The sequence below is a fragment of the Acomys russatus genome, chromosome 2 (genome assembly GCF_903995435.1).
Source record: "Acomys russatus chromosome 2, mAcoRus1.1, whole genome shotgun sequence".
NCBI classification, from domain to species: Eukaryota; Metazoa; Chordata; class Mammalia; order Rodentia; family Muridae; genus Acomys; species Acomys russatus.
Genome location: NC_067138.1, coordinates 688,615 through 712,987, shown reverse-complemented (window position 1 = coordinate 712,987; position 24,373 = coordinate 688,615). Strand labels below are relative to the sequence as shown.

Genomic DNA, 24,373 nt, shown 5'->3' with positions numbered 1-24,373 from the left:
TCCAAGTCCCAGGATGCCACGGGACTGTGAGCATCACTTCCGTTGTGTTGGAAGCTGAGGAGACTAGAAGCTGGGAGGTGGCTGTGGTTTATGGCCGAGAGCGACGAAGGTAAGTAGACCCGGCTTGGCAGACCGAGAGCGGCCGTGCCTAACGTTCGGAGACTGGATCTGCGTGGAGGGATTTCTATCCGTAGATATCCCAGATGGATCCTGGTAACCAGGACCTGCTAGCTTTGGATCCTGGTGATCAGGACCTGCTGGGTTTCCTGCTTGAGGGAAGCGGAGATTTGTGGGCTGCGACTGAGCAGGACGTGGAGGCTCCGCTGGACTTGGAGCTGCCGCCTTCCGAGGTGGGTGGGCGTTCAGAGTGGGGAAGCTAGCGACGACGGCTGTGAGACCCAAGGTACGGAGATAAAGCAAGGGCCCTTTGAATTTGTTAGAACTCGGTGCAAGCACTGAGCGACTGGGAGGTAGAGGATTTCCTGAGCTCTCTGCTCAGCCCCTCGGCATCGCTGGATGTTTTCAGCTCTGCCAGCTCCTCCGTTCGCCATGACCACAGCTATTCCCTCCCACAGGAGCATGTCTCCATAGATCTAGGTGAGTGTGAAATGTTACGCCATGGGGACGAGGAGAGAGAGAGCTCACAAGCCTAGCTAGTCCTACTTTCGCTTTTGCAGATACTGGGAGCTTCCAAAAGGAGGGGTTCCACGTAACTCCACTTCGTGTGGAGGAAACAGCAGCAGAACAGGTACTACTGGACTTGATTTGTCAGGATTACCTCACCTTGCAGAGGGCCAGGATTCGCACATTCTGCCCTGACATCCTCATGCTTTTCTCTCTCCACTATATTCTACAACCTTAGGAGATTTCTAGGCTGGTACTGACCGAGGAAGAGAAGAGGCTCTTGGAGAAGGAGGGGCTTACTCTGCCCTCAACACTTCCTCTTACTAAGGTAATGTTCCTGTTGGTGGAACAAAAGCTGGAGGGGGTTAGGGTGACCCCAAGTAGGCAAACTCCGTTTATTTCTATCAATCCCTTGAAAAAGGACTGAGGTCAGGAACCAAGCCAACATGCTTCCAGTGGGAAACTGGGACAGGTAGAGAGAATAGGCTAGATGCCGAGGTAGATCCCTATCTTGTGGGGCTTAGACACATGTTGGTGTTCCTTTCAAAATCATCAGCTCAGTAGGAAAAGGCCCTCGCTGTCAGGCCTGATGACCTGGTATCTGTCCCTGGGACCCACATGGTAGAAGGAGAGAATTGACTCCTCCAAGTGCCCTGATCTCCACACAAGCACATAACAAGAGATAATTTTGAAAATGTCAGCTAGCATTAGTACAGAGCCCCGAAATGGACTGCAAAGGAAGGGCCTTGACAGAGTCTAGTGTTATTGTAGTACGTCACCTCTTGCTCCATGGTAGAAGTGTTTGAGAGGCTCTGGACCAGTCTAGCAAAAACAATTGGCAAAGATGGGCACGGTGGCTCAACACCTCTATAGTCCCAGCACTCTGGAGGCAGAGATAGAAAGGTCTTCACAAGTGCAAAGCCATGTCCCAAAGTGTATGCTAGAATTGTAGGCATTCGCTACTGCAGCTAGTTTTTGTAGCAAACGTCTATATGTCGTTTACGTTTTGCCTTTTTAATGTTTTCATGGTACCTTTGGTTATGTAGACCTTTAGTTATTTGGGGCAGGAGGTTTAGGAGTTAAAGGCCAGACTTAGCATCATGTTGAGTTCAGGCAAGCCTGGGCTACACGAAACACTGACCCCTGTCCCTCTACCACCATTACAAGATGCGGGAGCAATGTGTTAGTAGGAAAGAAAATGTAATTTGGAAATTATCAATAGAGCTGCTGTCCCCAGGACAGTAACTGTCTGGTCCTCCTTCACACTGGCCACCACCCAGTGAGATTTGGATGTAGCACCTCATGCATGCTTGTCCGAGTGCCTAGCTTACAAGCATGTACCACCACACCTAGCTTAAGAGGAATTTTTAAAAATTAATTAAATTAGAGGCTGGAAAGATGGCTCAGTGGTTTAGAGTACTTTCTGTTCTTCTAGGGGACCCGGGGTTCGAGCCCTAGCAACCACATGGCAGCTCACAACTGTCAGTAACTCCAGTCCAGGAGGTCTGACGCCCTTTTCTGGCCTATGTGGTACCAGGCACACAAATCATACATAGATATACATACAGGCAAAACATCCTACACATAAAAATAGTAATAAAAAAAAAAGTCTAGGCCAGGAGTAGTGGCGCACACCTTTAATCCCAGCACTCAGGAGACAAAGGCAGGCGGATCTCTCTGTGTTCGAAGCCAGCATCGTCTACAAAGTGAGTCCAGCTAAGGCGACACCAGCCCTTGGATATGTTCACACAGAAGATGAATGCCTATTGATCAGAGAAGCTGTGGAGTCTTTGATTGGGAAGACAGTTGAACTCAGCTGCTTTCCAACATACCTATGTAATGTAGGCAGGTACATAATAATATACAGGCATATAATAATACACCTTGGGTGGCCTTTTCCCCATCTTCTCTTAGGGGGAGGAACAAGTTCTAAAACGAGTACGGAGGAAGATTCGCAACAAGAGAGCAGCTCAAGAAAGCCGCAAGAAGAAGAAGGTGTATGTAGGGGGGCTGGAGAGCAGGTAAGAAAGATCATGGGGGGGTGGTTAGAAGCCTTATGTAGGGGGCTGGAGAGCAGGTAAGAAAGATCATGGGGAGGTGGTTAGAAGCCTTATGTAGGGGGGCTGGAGAGCAGGTAAGAAAAGATTGTAGGGGAGGGCAGTTAGAAGCCTTATATAGGGGGGCTGGAGAACAGGTAAGAAAGAAAGATCATGGGAAGGTTAGAAGCCTTATGTAGGGGGGCTGGAGAGCAGGTAAGAAAGATTGTGGGGGAGGGCAGTTAGAAGCCTTATGTAGGGGGGCTGGAGAGCAGGTAAGAAAGAAAGATTGTGGGGGAGGGCAGTTAGAAGCCTTATGTAGGGGGGCTGGAGAACAGGTAAGAAAGAAAGATCGTGGGGGGGAGGAGTTAGAAGCCTGATGTTTTTGAAGGGAGGACACAGACATGTTATCTATGTTGTCCTCCAGGGTCTTGAAATATACCGCCCAGAATCAGGAGCTGCAGAACAAAGTACAACTTCTAGAGGAACAGAATCTGTAAGCAACCATTTATAGTTATAAATTCCTTCCTTCCTTTCTTAAGAAAATATTTATTTAGTGTATGAGCGCTCTATCTGCATGTACACCCGCAGGCCAGAAGAGGGCATCAGATCTCATTCTAGATGGATGAGATCCACCATGTGGTTGGTGGGAATAGAACTCAGGACCTCTGGAAGAGCAGACAGTGCTCTTAACCACTAAGCCATCTTTCCAGCCTCATTATAAATTTCTTAATGCTTTCTCACTGTTCCCATTGTTCTACATGATTTCTAACTGGATAACTCCTAAATGCAGAAATCTGGTGGTTGGCATTCACCAAGTCTCAAACTCAAGTAATGGAGAATCACTTTATAAGAAGCTAAGGAGAAACTAGGATCAAGATAGAGAAAGAGGAAGTAAAAGACTGAATAGAGGTCCCCAGCATCAGAGCAGTTGCAGTTATAGGGATGGGATTGGATGGGTAAAACATTCTAGGTGGAGAGAAGACAGTCTCTAGCACGGGGTGCACCCAGAAGGTGTACACTGTCCGTGGGAGGGCTGCATGCGTAGCTGATCAGCCTTGGAGACGTTTTCTTGAAGGTTTAAGTCAGGGCAGAGAAATTTTATTTTTTGTTTCAGTAAGGAACTACAGGCATTTGTGCGCAAAGAAGTTATTTGGGGGAGAAATGGCAAGGAAGTTAAGAGATTGGATCCACTGCAGCAGTGGAGTGGGGGGCCTTAAACAGCAGCGTTCACTGCACCTCAGCATGCTAGTCCAAGGCATGCTAACCACTGTTTCTTCTCTTCCCTTAGGTCCCTTCTAGGTCAGCTGAGGAAACTTCAGGCCATGGTGATTGAGATAGCAAACAGAACCAGCAGTGGCAGCACATGTGTCCTGGTGAGGATGGGACGAGAGAGCCTTTCCTTGGCAGAACCAGGCTGTATGACCTGAGCCCTTCATCTCCGTTTTCCTGTGTTCTAGGTCCTCCTGTTTTCTTTCTGTCTTCTTCTGGTACCTGCTATGTACTCCTCTGACACAAGGGGGCGCGTGCCAGCTGAGTATGTCGGTAAGAGCACACCTGAGGGCGTGGGCTGTGGTAGAGGGCTTTCGTGGCGTTGTCTCCTGACCAGTCTTTGTCTCTTCAGTGTTGCACCGCCAGCTTCGTGCCCTCCCCAGTGAGGACCGTCAGCAGCAGGAGCAGCAGCTGCCTGTCCTGCAGCCAGAATTACCGAAGCACAGCGCACACCAGTTGCTGGGTCGCTCAGAACACATGCTCCTGGCTGCCAACTTCTGCCTACTTTACCACATGCCTCAGGCAGAGCCGCCCCTGGACTGGGCACTCCTTGATCTTTCCTCAGAGACCTCAGACCCCAACCTTCCCCTCCAGGCAAATCTTTCCGAAAATGGGGCATGGCTACCTGCTCGCAGCCCTTCTGTCATCTTGCAGGGCAGGTGTTCAGGCTAGATGAGGGTCTGGGAGTCCTTAGCCTGAGGCCTGCTGTCGTCTTCAAACAGCAAGGAGCAGGGGAGCTGGCTTTTGCTCCTGGGCCCCACTAGATGCCTGGGAACTCAGACGCACCACACTTACTAGTTTTCTGGGTCTTTTATTGATACCCATGTTTATCTGTTGTCCCAAGAATAGACTTGGAGAAATGTACTGGCTTTGAATATTTCATCCACCGAAGCAGCAGGTAGGGAAAGAAATAAATAAGTGGTTCCTCAGCCCCTTGTTACTGGCACAGTCAGGAGGAAGAAGGGCAGGGGCACGATTGTCCAGTTGGCTCAGGGCTGCAGGAGTCGTGGGAGGACGGGGCGCAGACCAGTGCAGAGGCCGGGCCTCACAGTCCAGAGTGCTCACTCTGGACTCAGGCTTGACAGAGGTTTCTTCGGTCCACATTCAGGCTCTGTGCTGAGTCCTGTCCGCTGTGTGACCACTGGCCTGCTGCTCTCTTTATGCTGCTGCTGTTGCAGGGCCAGCTGCATGGCCCAGATGCTCAATGGCCGCATGTAGGCCAGGGAGCGGAACACTCGCTGCTGGCAGTACGCCTCTGGGGTCTGGAAAGCCAGGCCCAGGCGTTCCCATACGGTGCGGTAACAGCCTTCAGCTGTCCGGAAACCTTCCCAAGTCAAGCCCTGTGGGGAGAGGTAGAAGTCATACATAATAACTGGCTCTCTTGGGACACTTACTGCTTAGCCTAGCAGATAAAATAGTAGGCCATTTGCCCTAAAGGCAAGAGGTGGAATGTGGAGCAGGGAAAAGGGACAGATAAGGTGGCATTAGGGTGTCTTTGGGATAAATTTAGTGGAAATACATACATACATACATTTAGAGGAAGTTTCCTGGATCCATTACAAATGATGAAGGGATGGAAAGGGACTATATTACCTCTTGGATCATGGTGGCTGCCAGGCCGTAGACCACACCCACCCAAACTTCATCAGATTGCACACTGGATCTATCAGGGACACCATGAGGCTGCATCCCATTCACAGCCCCCATGGCTCCTCCTGCAAAGGCCTGGACATTGAGCTCAAAGATGGTTTGGAGAGCACGGACCACATGCAGGGTAGGAAATACCTGGAGGAGCAAGAGCAGGGGCAGAGTCTCTTATACATGCTTCCCGCCTCCAGGGAGCCCCTCTTTCTGCCTTTTCTAGTCTCTCACCTCAGTGTCCCCTTCTCCTAGGCCACAGGCCCTCAGGAACCACTGTCCAGCACACTGGTCGGACATGACGATGCGGGACTGAGGGTGGGAGCTACTGTCATAGTTGTAATAGCGGCCTGGAGTAGAGGAAGGGCAAAGTGACGCTGCTGTGTCCCTGTAGTTGGCTTAAGATGTCCCAGGTTGCTTTTACTCACCGTTCCAGAGCAGTCTTTCGTAAGCTTCTCGGCCTCGACAGAGAATGTTAGAAAACTTCTCCTGGATGTCCTGGGCCCCACATACAACAGCCATCTGAACCATCACAGCCACAGCTGCCAGCCACAGCCCTCCACAGTAAGCACTGCTCAGGGACAGGGACTGGGTGAGACTGGCAGCTCCAGCCCCTTCCATGAATGAGCACTACCATCCTACGTGCCCAGTTCCCCACCTCAGACCTGGAAACCCCCACCCCCAAACCTGGGGCCCGTGGTGACCCATCCGTCATAGGTCTGGTCTGGGTAGCCTCCGTTCTCAATGAGGCCATCTTGGTCCTTGTCAAACTTCATTTCAGATTCCATCACAGCCTATAGAGGGGCAAGACACTGAAGACTTAGGTTCTAAGAAAGATACCAGCCATCTGAGTTCTCCCAGGACACCAGCCATGTCCCTGGTAGACTGGACACTACTCATTCCTTACCAGACACACAGGCCACATGTCCTTCAGGAAGCCTTGATCGCCCGTCAGGTAATAGTCGCGATAAACTTGCAGCACAAACTTCAGGTTCAGGTCCTTCCAGTCCGCAGTATCATGAATCAAGTATGCATTGACCCGGAGCCATGGCTCGTCATCTGTTGGAGGGGAGGGGACCTGGTTTGTCTCCACTGGTGGACAGGGTAGAGGGTATAAAAGTTGATAGACAGAAGCTGACATTGGGGTAGCGGAATCTTACCTGGGTCCCCAATATCGTGAGGGATAACATTCTTCCTTTTCACAGGCGCCATCACGCCACTCATCAGGTACCGTCGCCGTGTCAGGTCCTCCTTGAAAGTTGCCAGAGCTGAGGGAGCAGACACACAAGTATGTGAGGGAAGCAGGGAGTGAGCAGGTGCTGTGTGTGTGACCCCAGAGAAGAACTAATAAGCAAGGTACAGGTATGCCTAGGGGAAGGGCAAGGACATGGCCTCTGAGAGACAATAAAGGCTCAAGGGTAAAGAAAGCTGAGGCCAGTTACTCTCACCCATATCATACTGTAGACTGAGCTCAAGTTTGGGCCACAGCATGACGAGGGCAAAAGAAGCATAAAAGTGGACGTCATACGTGTTGTACATGCGATACTCCTGGCCTGTAGGAATGAGACAGACACTGTTGCCAGCATCCAAGCTTCCCCTTGGGTGCTCTTCAGAAATTGGAAGGAGGGCACAGTCAACTTTCCATGGGCCACCTTTATCCCTTCCCATCAGTACCTTGGGATAGGAAAAGTCTGTCATCTTGCGCTGTGCAGGACCATAGCTAGCCTGACACACCTCAGCCCACCAGCAACCCGTACCCTCAAGATAGCCAAATCGCCCATAGTCCTGCAGAATGGGGCGGAGCTGATGCATGCTCCCTCCCAGCTCCTCTGGTAGGGAGTCTTCAGGAACTTCCAGCCATACTGTGCCTCCATCAGCCAGGAAGTACAATTCATTGAACAATGCAGATTTGTACCAGGCAGGTAAGGATCTGGGAAGCCAAGAGGAGGGAAAAGATTTTTTTGAGCTTCTGAGGAATAAAGGATTGGATTCTAGAGTTCAGAGGAGTAGGGGCACTAAGTGAGTCCTGGCCCAGCCCTACTGCCTGGTGGGCAGACACAGATCATCCTGTTTGAAATTAAGTGCCTAGCAGGAAGTACAAGAGGGCTCACTGGCACCTGTCATCCAGCACTGGGCTCTGCCATGCCGAGATTCTCTTCTCCCAGTCTGCATATTGGCACAGTGCGTAGTGGCTGAGAGCAGGTGCCACGTCACCATCTGAACCAAAGAACCGTGTATACCGCCTGGGATGGAAAGAAAGCGTAAGAACAGGTGCTCTGGCCAGAGCCCCGGGCCTGTGGGTCCCTGCATTTACCTGTAGTGGACCTGGCCCTTAGCTCCAAACACGATCCTAGGCATGTCCCAAGCCAGTGAGAACTCCAGGCAGCACCGACCTCGTGGTGGCAGCTTCCTGGAGATACACACAGCCCCAGCGACACCTTCTCCTTTCTGTGTTGGGGTACTTTGGCCTAAGAATCACAGAGGAATCACCACAGGCACCTCCGTGAGCCCCACAGCTGGGAACTGCTAACTCGAGGACCTTCCACCCTGGTCCTAAGACAGGACACAGCCTTTGTTCCCAACACCTCCCAGCCAAGCCCCCATCACCAGCAGGGGAGTCCAGCTGTCCATCTTGCAGTAGGTCCTGCCACACCTGCTGCCCAGTGCTGTCAGGGTCAAAGGCTGTGATGTAGGATACTGTGGTATCTGCCTGTTAAGGAGCCAAAGACTCTGTGAGGGCAGGTACAAGCACACTGGATTCTTTTTTGTTTGTTTTTGTTTCTTCGAGACAGGGTCTCTCTGTGTAGCCTTGGCTGTCTTGGGTTCCCTTTGTAGACCAGGCTGGCCTCGAACTCACAGCGATCCACCTGGCTCTGCCTCCCAAGTGCTGGGATTAAAGGCGTGCGCCACCACCACCCAGCCCTGCACACTGGATTCTTACTGGCACATCTCTTCTACACTGTCACCTCTGAGTGCCAGAGACTGAGGGCTGTGAGGAGTTGACGAACAGAGACTATGGGACAGGGAGTAGGTTTGGGGCCAGGCTGTGAGGCCGGGGCTCCCAGGGGGCAGCATAGAGTGGACTCCTCCGTTACCGTGCATCGTGCAGCCACAGCCATGGTGTAGGGGTTTGGAGGGGTTGGATGGTGAAGGAGTAACCCCTGTATGGTCGTCCCGTCCTGTTCCAGGCGGAAGGGCTCATTCCATAAGCCTCCTGGGGCATCATCTTCACTTCCTAATCCATTCCGCATGGAGAACATAAGGGACACATCCAGGGCTTCATCTCCTTCGTTTTCTATGTCCCACACAAAGAGGCCTACAGGGAGGCTGCTGTCCTGGGGATAAAAGACTGGACTCAGTCTCAGTGTCCCCATGTGTGGCTCCACTCACTCCTCAGGACCAGCCATGGGCATGGAGAACCTTCTCAAATATTCCCCACTAGATCCCCTTCCATCTTCCTTGCATCTCCCATATTTCCAGGAAACTGGTGGACCAGAAGATCTGGAAGGCTAGGGAACCAGTGTGACGTTCACAAAACCGGCAGCAGTGGTGGGTCTGGAGGAAGCCTCACCTGGTAGTCATGGGGCAAGATGGGTGTGACTTGGCGGCAGGTGAGGGTGACACTCTGGCCGGGAAGCTGATAGACTGTCCAGGCTCGGGGATAGAGGGCGTGGTAGAAAGCAAAGCAACCACACAGGCCCCAGTTCCAGCTGCGCAGGACACTTGGACGCTCCAGGGACAGAACTTGCTGATACACAGTCCGCCCATCCCGCCGCAAGCATACTGTAAACTTGATCAAGAAAGCAGACAGGCTAGAACAAGTGACACTCTGGTCCCCTCCCCTAAAACACTCCTCCCTTCTCGGGCTGTCATCTATAGCCTTAGATTGTCTTTCAGGCCTTCCTTCCAGCTCCGTGAGCCTCCATCATGTTTCCTGCCTCTGCCTTCATGCCTAATCTCAGTACCTTAGTCAGGCCTATACTAGCTCTGCCTCTTGGTAGCAGAAAATGATCTAACAAAGTATGTGCCAATCCCTGCTTAGAATGTTTCACTGACTTCTAAAGCACTCGGGCTGAATTCTAAACTCTAACCTGGCTTTCAAAGCCCGAATAGCCTGGCCTCTGCCTCTTCATGGGCGGTCTGGTCACACAAACACCTTCAAGACTCTGCCTATAGTCATCGCCTCATCTTTCAAGGGCTAAGTCAAACACCCCCTCTTCCTCCTTCCAACACGGAGCCATGGCCATTCCTCTTTATCCTAGTATTTGGTAAGTTAGTCACTGTTTTTATTTGCTATCCTGTGCCCCCAACTGTCCCATGGCTTATTCTGAAGGCGGGGGCCAATTCAAGCTTATGGAAGTGGACATCACAGAGCCGGCGTGTGTGCAAAGAGCAAATAAAGTCTTTGCAATGCTGTCTGCGTCACTAGCGGAGCACACACTCTCACAGTGGCAGTTTCCATGTTTTCCAAGTTTTATTTCTCCAGTAAAACTGCAGGCTCCAGAGAGGAGGAATGCTGAGGGCTTAGCAGCTCTTTTGTTAGCTCCCAACTACGCTTGGTGTTTTTATCATATAGAAGATTTTTTTTTCTCTTCTATCTTTTGAGATAGAGTCTTGCTCTGTGGCTCAGGCTAGCCTTGAACTGGTGATCCTCCTATCTCAGTGCTGGGCTTACAGGTATGGGCCTGGCCATAAAATAATTTTTCATGTTGTTGATGAAGTACAAATGGTTAAGACCAGCTCCTTATCGCAAGAAGGACTAACTCTGAGTGGCATCCTTTCCCTACCACACTGTCTTGAGCACGTTACTAATGCCTTCTGGGTCCCAACTCCTCATCTGTAAAATAATGCTAATGGTATTTTGTAGGACTGTTTTTAATATAAATGTCCCCAAAGCCCACCACAGTGTATTGACACAGTACACAGGCAATAGTCACTGCAGAGCCATGTTTCCGAAAGACATGCCCCTTGGAATACAGAAGAGATGAGGCATGGGCTGGGGGTGGAGCTCAGACATTGAGCACAGCCACTGAACTTAATTGAGAAGAGAAGGATATGGTTTAGGAATGGCCAGTCATCTGTCCTTCACAGATAAACTGAAAGCTGGAGGTATCTCTCAGGAAAAGGGGATCAGAAAGGGAGGTCATGTGAGAGCTATGGTGAAGGGCAGTTCATATACTGCCAGTTCAGGCCCAGATACAGAAATAGAAACGAAAAACCTGAAGCTTTAGAAAAGTGAATAAGGTCAGAGAGAAGGGACATAGGAAAGTGAGGAAGGTCAGAGACTCCCAGGGACAAGAGAGATGCAGCCGGGGGCTCACCTTTGCCTAAAGGTTTACAAATCCAGGTAAGGAGACTTAGTGCTGGACATCTTTTTTTTTTTTCTTTCTTTCTTTCTTTTTTCAAGACAGGGTTTCTCTGTGTAGCCTTGGCTGTCCTGGACTCACTTTGTAGACCAGGCTGGCCTTGAACTCACAGCAATCCGCCTGCCTTTGCCTCCCAAGAGCTGGGATTAAAGGTGTGTGCCACCATGCCTGGCTTGGACATCTTTTTATCACCATGACTTTTTAGGCTTTGTTTTCTTTCTTCTGGTCTTCTCAAATGTTCTTTTTCTTAAATAAAGTTTCAAGCCAGTCCTGAGTGTGGTGGCGCACGCCTTTAATCCCAGCACTCGGGAGGCAGAGGCTGGTGGATCGCTGTGAGTTCGAGGCCAGCCTGGTCTACAAAGTGACTCCAGGAACAGTCAAGGCTACACAGAGAAACCCTGTCTCGAAAACCAAAAAAAAAAAAAAAAAAAAAAAAAAAATCGAGCCAGCCCAAGATGGCTTAAGCAAGCAAAGGCACGTGTCACCAAGCCTAACAGCCTGAGTTTAATTTCCAAGCCCACATGGTGGAAAGTGAGAGCCAACTTCTTCCTACAAGCTGTCTTCTGACTTTCACACCCATGTATGTCACAGCATGCAGATGCCATAGTAAACAGTCTACACAAGTTTGCATGGAGGGTCTCTCCTCCCATCCGGTAGGCCCAGGGTTGTCAGACCTGTGTGGTTTTACCTATTGAGCCATCTCACCACTCCCCCTGCCCTCCCACCTGCCCCCACCCCTGTTTTGAGAGACAAGGTCTTAGGTCATCCAGGCTAGTCTCAGCCTTACTTCCTAACTAAGGCTGGCCTTGAACTCCTGATCCTTTTATATCTGACCCCCAAGTAAGGATGCACCACCCCACACAGTTACAAATGTTCTTTTAGCCAGTTTAAATGACCCAGGGATTGTCTACTCTTTGGTGGGTACTGGCTGAGCTAGTTCTCAGAAGACTGAGCTAGGCAGGAGACATGCATGGGAATTATCAGCGGGTTTAGTCTTTCAAGGAACATGTGTTCTGTGTTCATCTTAACCTATTGTCTGTCCATCCTAGCACAGGCTGGGTTCAGCATCCTGAAAGTGTCTACTGAACTGGACCATTGGTTGTCTGTCACATCCTATGATTGCCAAGAGTCACTCCTTTGGCTGCCCGACCCCCACTCCCTTTCCTGGCTCTTACTTGGTCTGCAATGACTGTCTGGTGCTGGTACATTCCAGGGTTAAGCTGCCAACGACAGAACTGGCCTCTCCAGCCCCGGGTGATAGTGCCTCCTCCAATGCCACCCAAGGGACAACCTACAAAGGAAGTTAAGATGGTTAGTGGAGAATTGGAGGAAGAAAGCAAGCCCACATCTCCTGCCTGGGCTCTGGAAACCTAAGAAATGGAGCCATGCATGTGGCATGCATAAGCTGGAAGCCCTTTTGCCTGACTCTGTGGATTCATGGACGTGAGGCCCTCTCTGCAAAGGGCAGCTGGGCTGAGACTCACCATAAATCTGTCTCAGGGGTACACAATTGAACATGTCGATGAAAGGGGTCTTCTTTTCCACTTGAGTCTTCCGGTACCACCACTTCAAGTACCTGAGGGGCAAGTGTCAATGTGAGTAGACAGTAAGTGGGCTCGTTCCCTCCCTCCCTTTCTCTCTCTCTCTGTCTCTGTCTCCCCCCCACCCACAGGGTTTCTCTGTGTTGCCTTGGCTTGTCCTGGACTTCTTTTTTAGACCAGGCTAGCCGTCCACCTGCCTCTGCCTCCGAGTGCTGGGATTAAAGGTGTGCGCCACCCCTCAGCCTAAGTGGGCTGTTTCTTACCAGCTGCAGCCCTCTCCCTTTGCCCTGTCACCCACCGTGATGTCCCATGGATGCCAACCTCCATGACCATTCCTATAATAACCTTAGCATCCTGAAGGCTGAGGCAGAGGATCACAAGTGTGAGGCTGGCATGGGCTTCATGGTATCTTCCAAGCTGTCTTCCTCTGAATTACTCTAGTTCAAATCCCTCTCTTCCCAGTTGCCCAGGCACTAGTGTACGATGCCTGCTTTCTCCATTCTGAGAGAAATTGACTGTTCTAACTCCACAGCACTGTTTTTTTTTTTTGTTTTTTTTTTTTTTAAGATTTATTTATTAGGTATACAGATCTTGTTATAGATGGTTGTGAGCCAACATATGATTGCTGGGATTTGAACTCATGACCTTTGGAAGAGCAGTCAGTGCTGCTAACCTTTGAGCCATCTCTCCAGCCCCCACAGGAGCTTTTGTCTGTCCTGGAAGGCCCAGTTGCCCCTTCCTGGCTACATCCTCCTCTTCACATCCCCCTGATTCCAAACAAGTAGAGGTTGCCAAAAGGACTTCCTGTTTTAAAAATGATTTTTATTTATGATTATAAAAAGTAAAAAAGTAGAGAATATACCAGGTAGAAGAGAAACAAATCATCTCAGCTGAAGATAACTATTTATAGATCCTAGACCATTTCCTCTTAAGCCCTACCCCTGCCCCCTTCAGCATTTAACTAAGTTTTCAGATTTTGCTTTTCCAGAAACCCAATCAATTAACTGGGCATGATGGATCACACTTGGGGTTGAGGGCAGCCTGGGCTACATGATGAGTTCTGGGACAACCTGGGCACCAGAGTGAGAACCTGTCTCAAGAGAATAAAACAAAGTCAGAATACCCACCACAGTAAAGCTTTCTGAAAAGTCACAGTGTTTTCCTGTTCTTGCTCCTTGCTCTGTGCTCACAGGAGAGCGATGAGGAAGGTGACATGTGAGTGGATATCTGCAGTTCCAAGGCTAGCACATCTGCCTCAGCCTGCCTTCTAGCCTTGTTCCTCATACACTCTCACTCAGGATGGGCCGCTAAGCAAGCCCTGTCAGTCTTTCCCATGTCCACTCTCCTTAGCCAATCATTTTGTGCCCACCGTTCAGTCACAGCAAGCAAATTATCAGGCCCATGAGCCCTCAAGCTTTTGTTTTCTCACCTACAAAATGGGAATAACTTCTGCCCTGGGAACCGTGTGGAACCACGGAAAGACCAAATAGCCTAACAGATAAGAAAGCCATCAAGTGGGACGTCTGTGACAGGTATGATGCCTGTCACACACATCTCAGCTCCTAATGACACTGCCTTGTAACTGCAGTGTGTTCCTCACATGAGCATGACAAATGTTTTAGTTCCTTGTGTTAAGGGACAGTGACCAAGACTGGCTGAATGTCACCCACAGCTCTAAGCATGGGGCAAGGCACAGGACCTGCAGCCCATAAGTATCTGAGGAATTTGTAAGTGAATGGATGTACAAACAGTGGACGTGGAGCAGTGGACGGCAGACTGGAGCAAGAGTTGGGAGGGGAGAAATATAGTAAAAAGAACAGAAGTGGTGCGTTCTGGGGGCAGGGGAAAGAAAGGCATGGGAGACAGAGGATAAGGTGCTATGGTGGTAACGCTTGAAAGTCCTCGCCAGTTTAGAATAGGACAGCAATGAGAAAGCAGAAAGGATTGGAGAATTACAAGGTAGGAAAATAGGCCTAACGAAGGACTATTTGGTAGTAAATATTTATTAAGCGACCCTGGCTAAAGGACGCGCAATTGAATTCTCACTAAGCTGAGACCCTGATACCTATTCTGCCAGCACTCCTGACAGGGTGCCCTCAGGTCTCCTCGCTAGAGGGGTACCCTGACATATTCAGTTCTCCCTGTATGTCAATCCGAGCTCAGAAATGATCCTTCTGAATTCTCGTCTCTGCTTTCTCCTCAGTGTAGGGCCTCATCCCATTCCACAAGTTCTGTGTGGGTGATTCCCACCCTATCAAAGTATGGGGAGCCAAGGTCCAAGGGGCTGAGCAAGAGCTTGAGGCCTCTGTGACTCGCTCATGGTCAGTGGCTAGGATGAATATACACCTGTTCTTGCCCTTTTCCTCATCACATGCCACCCATGGTGCCTGTCTCAGTCCGGAGATCCCATCTGATACAAAGGCTTTTGGAGTCCAAGCTGGACTGGAACACTATGATTGCTAATTTTACTGACAACTTACAAGCATGCCTATGAGCAATGGTTCTATTCGGCTAATTGATGCGGAGAGGTACACCTCAACTGTGGGTGACACCATCCCATGGGCTGGAGTCCTGGACTGAGTAAGGAGGAGGAAGATAGCAGAGTTCTACCCTTTGTTGCTCACTGCTACTGGCTATGCTACAGCGTGTTCTCTGCCATGACAGAGTGCAATCTCAAACTGTGAGCCAAAATAAATCCTTAAGTTACTTTTGTCTGGTTTTGATCATGGAGACAAGAAAAAAGTAATTAATACAGTCAGTTTCATAAAGAGCCTGGAGAGATGATTCTTTGAGATAGGCTGCCCGCAGGAGCCAGATGTCCAGGCAGCACCAGGCCTGCCGGTTGCCCAGGGCTAGGGTTAGGTAAGTGGCCTTCCCACCGCAGTCCCACAGCACTGCCTGGGGCAAGGAAGGTTTCCCTATTTTAGAGGCTTTTGGGGCTGAGTTTCTCAACTTTTATACCTCCCTCCCCAGTGCTGTGTTTCTATGTGAATTGACTCAGAATGGTGCTCTCTGTCTTCATCTCCATCTCTTCCCTGTTACTAGGTATGGTACTTCATCACTAGTCTTTGAACTCAGTGGAGAATCCAGAAGGTTCCATAGTACGGGCTCTGGAGTGTTTGTAACCTCTGGGGTAGGAGGAAAAGCTAAGGCAGGCTCGGACAGACCCACAAGAGCACTGGGGCTGCTCCGGCATCGCTGGTAGAAGTCACCCTTAGAGGTCTAGGGAAGGATTTCAGTGGGGCCCAGCTCTCCTCCACTGTGATGCTCACGCTCAATTTATCCTCCTGTCTCAGCCCCTCAAGTAGGTAGCACTACAGCGTGCACTGCTTTGCCCAATTCCAACCTTACTTCTTTGTATCAGAAGCCGCCTGTCACATACAGAGGTTGACAACAGCCAGGAAATCAGAGCTTGAGAAAGGAAGCAGCATAAGCCGCTGAGGGGAATGCAGGCCGGAGAACCTCCTCCTCGAAAAACAAAACACTGTATCAAGTACTACAGAAAACGGGACTTGTACCTTGCTACAAAGTATAGCTAATCTCGAAGGAAGTATGGGAAGGAGGAAGTGCTTGGGAGGGAGCCTAACCAGGAAAGCCAGACTACAGGACTACACATTCCTTCTTTCTGGCGAAGAAGACAAGATGCTAGGAAAAGAAGGTGGCCAAAATGTTCTACGGTCCCACGCTCAAAAACTGCAGGACTAAAGAGTGCAGGGGACGTGGCATACTTGACTGGAACCAGGCGCCCACCCTTTCCCACTTTCGCAGGGAGTCGAGTGGGAACAAAGGAATCAAGGCATTCTAGGCAACGGAATCTACTCACCTCAAGCCCATACCGAAATGCTTCACCAAGTTGCTTAGAGAGATGTTGTTGGCCTGAAAGGGTTTCCTTTTCTCTGCAAATTCGTGAGCCAAGCAGATTCGCCAGCCGAAAGGAGGCACCTGGTAGCCCCCAGCTTTACCCTCGTAGGAGGCCATCAGCTGCCCCGAGTCCTCTGAATTGCAGTAGCCTGGCTCATTCTGTGGTCCACTGTCTTCAGGACTCCCGCAGTCTGTAACCCGCACAACGTCAGTGTCCCCGGTATCTTCAGTACAATAAACTCGCGAATCTCCTTTGGCACAGCCGATTTGCTCGGAGGGTGGTATGCAGGTTACCATGTTCGCTGGATCCTGGGTCCTCACGACCCTGGTGGCCTCGGGTTCCTCTGACACGTTTCTGGCGTTTCGAATCGCGGGTGCCAGTTGCAGTTAGGTGCAGTACGGGGAGGGCCGGACGCTGGGGGGGGGGGAGAGCAGTGGGAAGCTGATCTCTGGATTAAGTCGGAGCGCTCTTGCAGCCGAGGCAGTGGCCAACGCAAGAAGTGGCCACCGGCTCTCCTTGGGTAGCGTCTCTAGATCCTAGGCGGGAAGGGTTGGGCCTTGTGTTCATTGGGCCGCGGTGATTAGCTCGCCCGGCCCGAGGCCGAGCAGCTCCGCGGATGGGGGCGGAGCCGCGGTACCTGCCCCGCAAAGCACCGCCCCTGGGGCCCGCCCAGGAGATGGCGGCGACCCTCTGCCCCGCCCCGGGCCGCTGCTCCAGGGTCTCCAGGGCTGGGCTCCCGCTCCCTCCGGCCGGGATCCCCCAGCGCCCGCGCTCAGGTGCCAGCCACCGCTGGGAGAGTGACCCGCAGCCCCGGGACCACGAGAGCCCCTTCCGGCCGGAAGCACCCCGCTCCTCCGACCGGCCGGCCGGAAGGGGTGCCTGCCTAACCCCGCCGTGTGACAAAGGAAGTCCCGCCTCCGTCGCGCCACCGACACCAGGGACGCTAGCGATCCCTGAGCCGGTCTTGGAGGGGCGGGCAGGTGAGGATGCGCGGCGGTGTCCTGGACTAGGACGTGGAGCCTCGAGGGAAGCGGGGACAGAGACCAGGGGCCTGCGGGAGGCGGCGCACGGGGCCTACCTACCCCGACTCTGGGCGCTGAGAGGTCTAGGGCTAAAGCGACACCCTCCAGTGGGCAGTACGGAGTCAGTATCCGCCGCCTGCCAGCGCTTCCCACCAGCATCGAAACTTGAAAAACTCCATTTCTTGCCCCCTTGGGGACCTAACCCTAGGTCTCAGATACTCCTTCCTCCCTTCCCTTGTACTGACTCTTGGCACTCTGTTTTCCTTCTAGATTTGGTTCTGGAGCTGCCATGATTGAAGTGGTAGCTGAGCTGAGTCGAGGTCCTGTATTTCTGGCCGGGGAGGCTCTGGAGTGTGTGGTGACGGTCACGAATCCCCTGCCCCCGACCGCCACTTCTGCATCCAGGTGTGGGATGCTGGTACCGAAGGAGGTGGATCTTCCGGGAGGAAGCCTAGTGTTGGAAGGAGGTGGCTCTTCCGGGAGGAAGCCTAGTGTCGCTCGTTCTAAATCAGAGCTTTGGTTGTCCCGTAACTACCATCACCACCTCCTTGTCAGCACTCACTGTGCTCTTGTTGTAATGAAGGGCTTTATAACAAAAGATGTGGGTGACGTGACCCCTTTACCCTCTTTTGCTCCTCTCTCTGTCGCTCCTTTTGAACTCGGTGAACTTTTCTTTGTGTAATGGTTACACTTCGGGGGTTTCCGGATTCCCTGGTCACTATGATGGTCCTGTCAGACGGTCTTGCAGGGAAAGTGCCCTTTGTGAAGTGCCAGGAGCAATCTTCTCATTCCTTCTTTTTTCCTCTTCCACAGTGAGGCTCTGGCCTGGGCCAGTGCCCAGATCCACTGCCAGTTCCATGCCAGTGAGAGCCGAGTGGCACTGCCACCCCCTGACTCTAGTCAGCCGGATGTCCAGCCTGACAGCCAGACTGTCTTTCTGCCACACCGAGGTTAGAGACAGAGTATTTATTTGTCTTGGAGGGGAAGGAAGTCATTGTCACCCGAGGGTAAAGTTAAGCTGTGCTTGCTTGTATGATATGGTCACCAACACATTGGTGATGTGGAAGAGGTAGCTCGCTATTGGGGGCTACAAGACTGTTCCCGTATCACAGCAGAAGGAATTGGTGGGTTTCTCCTTGCTCTACTTGCTGTGTGACCCTGGTCAGTAATGGGCAACAGAGTCATTTCATTGGCGTCTCTATTACTTTTCCTAGGTGAGAGGGGTCAGTGTATCCTTTCCACCCCACCAAAAATTCTGTTTTGTGACCTGAGGCTAGAGCCTGGAGAGTCCAAATCATGTAAGTGATCGTTCCCTAGCCCCGGACTGCCTCCTGCGTGTCCTAGAGGGATGACCCTGGCTGCCTCTAGCTGCCCTGACTACTGCTTCCCAACCAGACTCCTACAGTGAAGTGCTGCCCACAGAGGGACCACCTTCCTTTCGGGGCCAGTCAGTCAAGTATGTCTACAAACTGACCATTGGCTGCCAGCGTGTCAATTCACCCATCACTTTACTCCGAGTCCCTTTGAGAGTTCTTGTCCTGACTGGTAAGTTAGGTTCCTGGAGGGGCAGGGTGGAGTAGAGGCTTGCAAAGTGTAGTGGGAAGACGACCTGCAGGGACCCCTGGTTTCAGGGGGGGTGTTGGGGAGAGGGTAGAGAGTAAGTTGAGGTGTACGCCTCAAGCATGGCTCCATTCAGCCTTGTCAGGTTGGAGTCTAAAACTAGGTGTCTGTTTGTACGTCTGATTCCTCCCAGCGTTGCCTCCACTCATCCATTCTAGGTCTTCAAGATGTTCCCTTCCCCCGGGACGAGGCTGTGGCTCCATCCAGCCCGTTCTTGGAGGAGGATGAAAGTGGGAAGAAGGATTCATGGCTAGCCGAGCTAGCTGGGGAGCGCCTCATGGCTGCCACCTCCTGCCGCAGCCTCCGTGAGAAGCCTTTTAGAATTGCCCCTCTCCAGCCCTTTCCTCGGTGGGCGCCTGTCTGAGAAGCCTCCCTGCCTGCCACATCTCTTCATGGGTCCACTAGTGTCTTGTACCCATTATAAAGAAAAGCCTCATGGTTTGGCCCCTGAGGCTCAGTCCTAGATGTGCCCCAGTAGAAACTATAGCCTTTTTTGGTATCTCATTCTCCCCAGATCTGTACAATATCAGTGATGGCCGAGGCAAAGTTGGAACATTCGGTATCTTCAAATCTGTGTACAGACTCGGCGAGGACGTGGTGGGGACCTTGAACTTAGGGGAAGGAACTGTAGCTTGTTTGCAGGTGAGAATGGGGCAGCTTTTACTGTGCTTGGCCTGAAGGGCTAGGGTGGAAAAGGCACCCTACATAAAGAGGGGTGGTTTGTAGAAATGGAATTGGGGTTCCTCGGGGCTACCTCTAACCTACAGTTGGTATACCCCTCTCTTCTTGCTCCCAGTTCTCGGTAAGCTTGCAAACCGAAGAGCGAGTGCAGCCTGAATATCAGCGGCGCCGTGGGACAGGAGCTGCCCCTTCAGTGTCTCATGTGACTCACGCCCGGCACCAGGAGTCCTGCCTACATACAACTAGAACCAGCTTCTCTCTCCCCATCCCTCTCTGCTCCACCCCTGGCTTCTGCACTGCCATCGGTGAGGACCTGACCACTATAGATGCGCTGACCCCTAAACTCTTAGCAGCTTTATAGGGCACCGCTCCTATCCTGGGACGCACTGACCTCTGCTTCCTTAGTGCAGTGAGTCTTGATGGTCTCCGGTCCTACTAGGTAGTTGATACTGCTGCCCTTAGTGGCATCTCTGGCTAACATGTTAACACCAGTTTCCTTAAAAAACAAAGTATTTGGTCAAAGCTTTCTGCCCTGTGCCTTTTCCTCTTTATGGATACCATCTGTTTTTTCTTTTTAAAAAATTTTGTGTGTGTGCGTGCGTTTTGTTTTGTTAAGACAGGATCTCTCCTCTCCCTTTCCCCCCTCCTCTCCTCCCCATCTTACACCCCTTCCCCCCATCGGTCGCTCTGGCTGGCCTTGAGTTCACTATGTAGACCAGACCAGATTGTCTTCTCTTCTCGAGCTAGGATCAAAGGCATGCACCATCACACCTGGCAAAGAATGTTAAATGCACTTAATTATTTTATTTTGTGTTTGGATTGGGGCATCTGCATCGAAGCATGTGTGTGTTTAGATCAGAGGAGAACTTTCTGGAGTTGGTTCTTTCTGCTGTATATGTCTCGGGGGGTCAGATTCAGGCCATCAGGCTTGGTGGCATGTCTCCTTAACCTACTGAGCCATCTTGATGATGCTGAGTTTTTCAGTTTACTAAACACATTCTGCCATTTTCTTTCACCACCTACCATTTGCTTGCTTTTTGTTTGGTTGGATTTTTGATATTAGGGTCTCAGGTAGTCCCCCAGCTGGCATCAAACTGACCTTGAACTGTGGTCCTCCTGCCTTCACCCAGCACTGGGACAGGCGTGTGCCACCACACCTGGTCTTCTACTTGGCTTTTAGAGCAGTGGTTCTCAACCTTCCTAATGCTTTAACACAGCTCCTCATGTTGTGGTGACCCCTAACCATAAAATTATTATTATTATTATTTATTATTTTTTTTGGTTTTTTGAGACAGGGTTTCTCTGTGTAGCTTTCGCCATCCTGGACTCACTTTGTAGACCAGGCTGGCCTCAAACTCACAGCAATCCGCCTGCCTCTGCCTCCCGAGTGCTGGGATTAAAGGCGTGCGCCACCACGCCTGGCCATAAAATTATTTTTGTTGCTACTTCAGAACTGTAACTTTGCTGCTGTCATGAATCATAATATAAATATCTGTGTTTTCCAATGGTCTTAAGCAACTCCTGTGAAAGGATCGTTTGATACCCCCCAGACCTCTCCCAACCTCCCCCCCCGCAACCCCTGCCTCTAGGGGTTGCAACCCACAGGTTGAGAACCACTGTCTCAGAGCATCGATCTCTGTCTTTTTCTTTCACAGTGTCCTTGAAGTGGCGGTTACATTTTGAATTTGTAACATCGCGAGAACCGGGACTGGTACTTCTGCCCCCATTGGAGCAGGCTGAGCCTGTGACCTGGACAGGGCCTGAGCAGGTGCCTGTAGACACCTTCAGCTGGGACCTCCCCATCAAAGTGCTGCCTACAAGCCCCACCCTGGTCTCCTACGCTGCTCCGGGCCCTAGCACCAGCAGCATAACTATCTGAAACGGGCTCCCATGTCCACCGTATCTCAAGATACTGAGAACTCAACCCCTGGACTCCTGTGGGGCCCACTTTCCCCACCTGGGGCCCAGCAGCCCAGGCAATGAGAAACAGGCTTTCAGCTGTAGCATTAACTTATTTATTTGGAGTAAATTGGCAGCTGCTAGTGGTTTTCCTGGAAGTGGCAGCAGCAGTGAGCCGTCAGCAGATGGGTGATCCTTCAGCTGGAGTGGGGAGCAGGAGCCCCAGGAACAGGGGTGTTAGCGGAGCCCCATTCTAAGTCAGGTCCTCCCCCTTTGCAGGGCAGCTGAGGGTCAGATTTTTGCACCAGGGAAAACTGACAAGTTCCTGCCTCCTGGCGCACTTCACACCCCGCGGGGAAGTCAATGGGATGCTGGGACCTAGAGAACCAAAGATTGGGAGATTTAGTACAGTGAAAAAGCCACCTTTATGGCCTGCCTTCCCTCTCGGAGCCGCCCTTCCATATCCTCGTTCCGTTCCCCTCCTCCCCCCCCCCCCCCGCCCCAGTCCCCCCTCTGCAACTCTAACCAGGCTCTCTAGTCCCACCGAAGGACTCTTTAATGCTCCAAGCAGGAGTGTTTCCCTCCAGAGCTACCTTGACCCCCCTCTCCCGTTGGTGCCTTCACATCTGCAGCCTTATGATGCTCTTCTGTTTATTGTCGCCTCGCAGAAATCTAGTCCTTCCCTGGCCATGCCTCAGTCACTTCAGAGGCATTCCCTCTGGCCATTCTTGACCACTCACGTGTCACAGCAGCCCACACCAACAGGATGCAGACAGGTACAATGGAAGCAGTCCTTGCGGAGCCAAGATTCACCCAGAGTGAAATATTTCCCCTCGTAGTGGCAGGGGGCTAGGGAAGAATGAGATGACATGGGGAGTGTTAGCAGCGGTCTCCTGTGCTCTGGGGTGGGAGAGAGTCGGTGCATACTGCCCCTCTGTGTGGTCCTTCCTGTCCCGCACTTGAAGGACCTGATACTCTAACACAGGGTCCTCTCTCAGCCCGCATCACTGCCCTCACCTTCCCCTAAGCATCAATCCACCTTACCTTGAGCTTGGAAGTAGCACTTGCTGTTAACTCCTGGGTGCTGTAGGAGCAGAGACACCACCAAGCAGGCGGCCCTCCAGCCTCCCAGGATCCCCTTGGCCTGTCCAGCCCAGAGCATCCTTAGAGCCATTCCCGCTGCTCAGCTCTCAGACCCTTAGTGCCTTCTGTTTAGATCCCTCTGGCCTTATCCCTGCACGTTCCTCGTCTGGCTTCTTGACTGGTGAATTTCTCTCTCCCTGGGCTCCAGTCTCATACCATGGCAGTGCCCTCTGCTCTCACAGGCTGAGCATGTTTATAAAGTGAGGACCCTGGCCCCCTGCTGAGGAGAGCTGGACCAGCTGTAGCTGTTTCCTGAGGTGAGGGCATGAAAACAAGAGGTCCAGCTTTTAACAAGCTGTGAGCTGATTCATGCCCCAGCGCAGCTAGGAGGAAGGAGGTGACCATGGAGGGGGCACCTGGACCGGGCACCTCCCCAGGCTGAAGGGGGGGGGAAGGTTGAAGGCCCCAGGTGGTTCCCCAGATCTCCCTGACCTGCTGAGAGGAAGCATTCCATCAACCCTCCCTCCACCACCTCCAGGGGTGTGTGTGCTGGGATCCCTGCCTGGACCGGAGAGAGGCGTTTCCTGGTGATGGCTAACCCTGTGCCCCAGCCAAACCAAGGTTCTGCAGAGGGTGGCAAGTGCCAGAGGCTCCAGGAGGGCAGGCATCTGGAGTGGAGAGAGTGTTCCCTTCAGATCCCAGGGCAGGGTTCCCTCAGCATCGTGAGGGAAAGGCACCCAAGATAAGCCTTCCACCCCCCCCCCCACACACATAAATGGACAGCAGACACAAGATTGTCCCATCTCTGGCAGTGCACCTTTGAGGGAGGCACCCTAACAGAAGTCACCTTTCTTTGCCAGAGGTGCCCCCTCTTCTCTCATGATGGAATGAGGCCTTGTAGACTTAAGTCCTTTACAGTCTGAGTGTGTGTAGGCTCTGGGAGACCGCTGACAATCAGACCATGTCTCCACTCACTGGCATCTGACCTCGCACAAGTCGCTTTGCCTCTGTCGCCCTCTTTTCTCATCTGTACTCTTGAGAAATGCCAGCTCCGGGGCTTGTCATGGGATGGTCTTACCACCAGCTTTGGCCCACGGCCCCGAAATGAAACTGCTGGTGTCCTTTCACTTAGACGACAGTGAACAGCTCTGCACAGCTTCTGTTGTGGACTATTCAGGCCCACTTCTGCCTCCCACATGTGTGCCCCGAGGCATCCCCACTCACTGCCTTCTTCAGAGACAGACGTGGCCCTGCAAGCGTTTGGTTTGAGTCCTTGACATCTGGAAGGTGATGCTGCTGCCGCCAGAGCTGCTTTCCCACCTCAGCACCCAGGGAGAAGCATGTCTTAACCTCCCTTCAGCTAGCTTGAGGACTCGGCTCTTTCTTGTTTGGACCCTGCTCCCCCAACCCCCATCCTCTCACGTGGGTTCCAAGTGTCCTTTATGACCGCCTGTGATAATAGTTTGGCTGTCACTAAAGGCCCTGGTCAAACTGGATTTCTCCTTCCCAGCTGCCCCCCAGGCAAACAACATCCCTTCAAGCCAGTGGTCCCACTCACTCCACCGCACTTCTGGCAGGCTCTTTGAGAACCCTGCCTGTCACCTCTTCATTCAGCAGCCATTGTCAGCACACCTCTAACTCCTCCAAGACCCCTTTCGCCTTGTGGGGATGCAGTTCTCAGTGTCCTGGGTTCCATTCCAAGCACCCCACCCCCACCCCATTCCCCCAA

The 24,373-nt window shown here is 51.8% G+C and overlaps 4 protein-coding genes across 5 annotated transcripts; 2 read left to right on the top strand and 2 right to left on the bottom strand.

The window, feature by feature from the left end:
- Positions 1–108: 108 nt before the first annotated feature.
- On the top strand, positions 109–4,604 carry Creb3 (cAMP responsive element binding protein 3). Of its 2 annotated transcripts, XM_051157126.1 has the most exons (9): positions 109–350; positions 441–597; positions 678–748; positions 863–952; positions 2,539–2,645; positions 3,088–3,156; positions 3,952–4,036; positions 4,121–4,205; positions 4,285–4,604. In XM_051157126.1, the coding sequence occupies exons 1-9, from the start codon at positions 204–206 to the stop codon at positions 4,602–4,604; spliced, it is 1,131 nt and encodes a 376-aa protein (XP_051013083.1). In that variant the 5' UTR covers positions 109–203. The 2 variants fall into 2 exon arrangements, with proteins under 2 accessions (XP_051013083.1, XP_051013090.1); XM_051157133.1 differs by lacking the exon at positions 3,088–3,156.
- Gba2 (glucosylceramidase beta 2) lies at positions 3,739–16,719 on the bottom strand. Its single transcript, XM_051157147.1, has 17 exons — positions 16,301–16,719; positions 12,421–12,512; positions 12,112–12,227; positions 9,142–9,360; positions 8,666–8,905; positions 8,178–8,280; positions 7,885–8,038; positions 7,688–7,813; positions 7,328–7,500; positions 7,019–7,123; positions 6,731–6,838; positions 6,478–6,629; positions 6,258–6,364; positions 5,999–6,141; positions 5,805–5,920; positions 5,526–5,717; positions 3,739–5,272 (listed from the first exon to the last, which is right to left on the bottom strand). The coding sequence occupies exons 1-17, from the start codon at positions 16,633–16,635 to the stop codon at positions 4,994–4,996; spliced, it is 2,760 nt and encodes a 919-aa protein (XP_051013104.1). The 5' UTR covers positions 16,636–16,719; the 3' UTR covers positions 3,739–4,993.
- A 478-nt stretch (positions 16,720–17,197) lies between these two features.
- On the top strand, positions 17,198–22,045 carry Rgp1 (RGP1 homolog, RAB6A GEF complex partner 1). Its single transcript, XM_051157104.1, has 9 exons — positions 17,198–17,319; positions 17,632–17,766; positions 18,175–18,311; positions 18,576–18,659; positions 18,757–18,906; positions 19,140–19,286; positions 19,496–19,623; positions 19,778–19,967; positions 21,318–22,045. The coding sequence occupies exons 2-9, from the start codon at positions 17,651–17,653 to the stop codon at positions 21,539–21,541; spliced, it is 1,176 nt and encodes a 391-aa protein (XP_051013061.1). The 5' UTR covers positions 17,198–17,319; positions 17,632–17,650; the 3' UTR covers positions 21,542–22,045.
- Msmp (microseminoprotein, prostate associated) lies at positions 21,759–22,782 on the bottom strand. Its single transcript, XM_051157115.1, has 3 exons — positions 22,606–22,782; positions 22,302–22,410; positions 21,759–21,939 (listed from the first exon to the last, which is right to left on the bottom strand). Exons 1-3 carry the CDS (start codon positions 22,733–22,735, stop codon positions 21,759–21,761), a joined length of 420 nt encoding a protein of 139 aa, XP_051013072.1. The 5' UTR covers positions 22,736–22,782.
- Between the last annotated feature and the right edge of the window lie 1,591 nt (positions 22,783–24,373).